This window comes from Columba livia, unplaced genomic scaffold, assembly GCF_036013475.1.
Source record: "Columba livia isolate bColLiv1 breed racing homer unplaced genomic scaffold, bColLiv1.pat.W.v2 Scaffold_206, whole genome shotgun sequence".
NCBI classification, from domain to species: Eukaryota; Metazoa; Chordata; class Aves; order Columbiformes; family Columbidae; genus Columba; species Columba livia.
Window position 1 is genome coordinate 330,566 of NW_027043202.1, and position 4,154 is coordinate 334,719.

Below are 4,154 nucleotides of genomic sequence, written 5' to 3' on the forward strand. Positions count from 1 at the left end.
CATGGTAAAGCCTTGAGCAACGTGGTCTCACTCCACAGCTGAACGTGCTGTGAGGAGAGGTCAGACCTGAGACCTCCAGAACTCCCATTCAGGAGAGTGGAAACCTGAATGGTGTTGTGGTGCCTTCCCCTCTGAGTCTTCCCCTGATGGCAGCAGGGAATGTTCTCAGGTTCCCCATGACCATGGAAGTCAGTCAGTATAGTCAGACCAGCTGGAGCTTGCTTGTCCTCTTGTGATGCTCAGCAATAAAAGCCATGAGAAGGGCCGAGGTGTGCAGGGGGCATTAATAATTAAGACGTTTGATGTGTTCTGACGTATTTACTGTGTTGTGGTAGGTAGTATTCTATCTTGTGGAGAGGATAATGGAACATATCTCCCTCTTCCCTTAGAATCACAGAATGGTTTGGGTTGGAAGAGACCTTAAAGATCATGTAGTTCCAGCCCCCCTGACCCACATCTTCCTCAAAAAAAGGTTGTTCAAATCTCATTGCATTGATTTGACTGAAACTGAGTAAATTTTCTTCATGCAGTTAGAAAATTTTGCAGCTAGGATTAGGAACGACGCATACCAGGACACATACAGAAATTCACGCAGAGGCAGAGATCTTGTTCAGGAAGGAGTGCAGAGCCTGGCCAAGCAGAGAGCTGACCTAGGCCTGGGCTGCCTTCTTTATTCACCATTGACAATTTATAGGATTTACAGGTACGGGCCTGGACTAAGATGTTTACAAAAGGTGCTTTCCCACTAATTGTTATTAAGAACACACTAAACTCATGTGATGTTTGTCTCACTTGTTTTCCCGCTCATTCACAGCCCAGGCCCAAGGACATTCACACATCCCATGCACTTGGGGGCGGTTATCCGGCCCGAGATACCATTCTCACAAATCTGGGCTATAACTTTTTACAATTACGAGAAATGTACTTCAAAGTAATCTGTCTAAGGCCCTTTATATATTCTTAAGTTAGTATTATGTCTTCGACCGTCCAGATGGTCATGTTAATATTGATCTTCCTTTATCATCCAGGTGGCTGGAACCGCACATTTTGCTTTCCCACATTTTACTTTCCAACAGCTTCATCAGTACCACTAACGGCATTCGTTCCTGATCAGCCAGCCAACTTCCCACCAATCGCATCATCCAAGTCTTCAGTTCAGACATCAGAAACCTGCTCTAGGACTTTGGGATACCACATTCAAGAAGTTGCAAAAGTCCAGGTACACAACATGTCCTTCTTTCTCCTCTCACACGGTTTCAGCCGTCCCTTTCTTGTCCTTCAATGGCCTCAGCCATCCCTTTCGTGTCCTTCAAGGACCTGGAGATGGTTGCAAGAGCATTTGCCTCATCACCTTCCCAAGGAATGAGGTGAAGCTGATCTACATGTAATAGTCCCAGTCTTCTTTCTTGTCCTTCTGGAAGCTGGGTTTGTTATTTGCCTTTTCTGGGGCTCTTGGAATCTCCCTGCTCTCTCTGGATTTTCCAAGATGTTTGAGAGAGATCTCACAATGACTGCAGCCAGCCCTAATAACACCTCTCTGGCCCTTCCCACACCAAAAGTTTTCACAGTTCCAGGAGAGTACCAGGGGCACAGTAAACACCTGTCTAGCCCATCAGGCACTCTTTGGAAGAGAATCAGAAGTGAATTCTTCCTGAGTGCCCATGACTCCAATGGGGCCTCTGTGCCACTCACAGCTTTCCTGAGCATGTTTTAAGTGTCTCCCTCTCTGCAAACTTTCTGGTCCTCAGGCTGTAGATGGGGGGATTGAAAAGGAGCATGAGGATGGGCTTTGTTAAACTATTCAAAAGGGTTGTTCTGGGCATCACAGAGACCAGGATGAGGGTGCTGTGGAAAACAGCAGCATTGGTGAGGAGAAAGGAACAGGTGGAGAATGTCTTCTACCTACCCATGGAGATCTGATACACACAGAGGATACCCACGTGAACAGCAAGAGGAGAATGGGAATGGAGAGAGCCTGAGTGTCACGGTGTCACTGCATGAGAGCTCCAGCAATGCGGTAAATCACAGAAGTGGTCAGCTCTGCTGGGACCACAGAACTGTACCCAGGACACGACTGAAACGATTCCTGTAGATGACAGAGGAGCCCCTAGTGTGTCTGCCCACTGGAGACAGATGTCCCAGGTCATGAGTCTTGTACAGGGCAGCGAATGACACACAGCCCAGTACTGATTGCAGGATGTGGTCACCAGTAGTGAGCGCTGTGTACAAGGACAAGGTGCAGGAAACAGCACTAACACAATGATGAGCAATGAGTGCTGTCCCCAGCCACAAAGCTGCCCATCAGCTGGGATAGGGGAGTGGATATGCAGGAGGTCTCCAGGGAGAACAAATGTCCCAAGAAGAAGTCCACGGGTTGTGCAAATGCTGTTTTGCCACCACCTGCACAATAATGAGGGATTTCCCAAACAAAAACACCATGCAGGTCATAAGGGAGAGAAGGATTTCCTAAGGGATGGGAACATTCCCCATTCCTGGTAGGAGGGCACCTCGAGGACTGCCCCATTGCATTTTCGCCGTGGAAGGTTTTAGGTCCCTCTTTTCCCCTTGCACTTGGTAGGGAACTTGTGAGAAAGGACTTTTGGTTCTTTTGTAGATGCTTGGGTATCAGTCAGAAAGACAAGTCATTGCAGGTACATTTTTGTTTTTTAAACTAAAAACAGAAGAGAGCCCCATGTTCACATAGTCACAGGGTCACACTAGCAAAGTAGATAATGAAGTTGAAATGGGTTGTCCACATTCCTTTGTGGATAACATTATTAAAGTTAAAAAAAAAGAGGCAGAACAAAAGACAACACAAACACAAAACTAACGACAACAACAACAAACTAATGAGAAAGGATGGACCTGTAATGAGTTACATTATGAGGCATATATTGAAAGAGATGGACAGTCTAGAGCTTCTGGAAGTCATCCAGGCATCAGTTTCCACACTGCATTCTGGAGCTCCTGGTTTCTCAGGCTGTAGATGAGAGGGTTCAATGTTGGAGGCACCAATGAGTACAGAACTGCCAGCACTAGATCCAGGGATGGCAAAGAGATGGAAGGGGATTTCAGGAAAGCAAACAAGCCAGTGCTGATGAACAGGGAGACCACGGCCAGGTGAGGGAGGCAGGTGGAAAAGGCTTTGTGCCGTCCCTGCTCAGAGGGGATCCTCAGCACGGCCCTCAAGATCTGCACATAGGACACCACAATGAACACAAAACATCCTAAAATGACAAAAGTACTGAAAACAAGAAGTTTAAATTCCCTGAGATAGGCATCTGGGCAGGAGAGCTTAAGGATCTGGGGAAGTTCACAGAAGAACTGTTCAACGGTATTACCTTGGCAAAGTGGCAGTGAAAATGTATTGGCCGTGTGCAGCAGAGAATAGAAGAACCCAGTGGCCCAGGCAGCTGCTACCATGTGGACACAAGCTCTGCTGCCCAGGAGGGTCCCATAGTGCAGGGGTTTGCAGATGGCAACGTAGCGGTCATAGGCCATGACTGTGAGAAGAAAAAACTCTGCTGAAATGAAGAACACAAAGAGAAAGAGCTGTACAGCACATCCTGCATAGGAGATGGCCCTGGTCTGCCAAAGGGAGTTGCCCATGGCTTTAGGGACAGTGGTAGAGATGGAGCCCAGGTCAATGACAGAGAGATTGAGGAGGAAGAAGTACATGGGGGTGTGGAGGTGCTGGTCCCAGGCTATGGTGGTGATGATGAGGCCGTTGCCCAGGAGGGCAGCCAGGTAGATGCCCAGGAAGAGCCAGAAGTGCAAGAGCTGCAGCTCCCGTGTGTCTGTGAACGGCAGGAGGAGGAACTGGGTGATGGAGCTGCTGTTGGACATTTGCTTTTCCTGAGCATGGGGCGCTGTCATGAGGAAAAAAAAGACAGTGAGAAGCCAGGGAAGAGTTCTGCGACAAAAATGATACCAAGTCCCATAGACCCTCCCCTGTCACACACAGACACCCTTTTCTTTTTCTAGGAGGACTTTCTCCAGCACTGTGGCTGGAGCCCTGTTTGGTGCTGGAAAATGTGCAACCAAGAGCAGGGGCTCTGCCCATGGGCTCACGTTAAGTCAGCCCAGCTCTGCAGAAGTGGGGCCACAGGAATGGTGGGGACTGTCCTGGTTCTGCTAACACAGAACGGCTGTCA

General features: G+C 48.3%; 1 protein-coding gene across 1 annotated transcript; it reads right to left on the minus strand.

Moving 5' to 3' along the window:
• Nucleotides 1–2,928: 2,928 nt before the first annotated feature.
• On the minus strand, nucleotides 2,929–3,846 carry LOC135577982 (olfactory receptor 14I1-like). The gene has a single exon (XM_065048137.1). It carries the CDS (start codon nucleotides 3,844–3,846, stop codon nucleotides 2,929–2,931), a length of 918 nt encoding a protein of 305 aa, XP_064904209.1.
• Nucleotides 3,847–4,154: the final 308 nt, after the last annotated feature.

Coding starts and splice junctions, on each gene's coding strand:
- LOC135577982 (XM_065048137.1), bottom strand. CDS start 3,846: ATGTCCAACAGCAGCTCCATCACCCAGTTCCTCCTCCTGCCGTTCACA.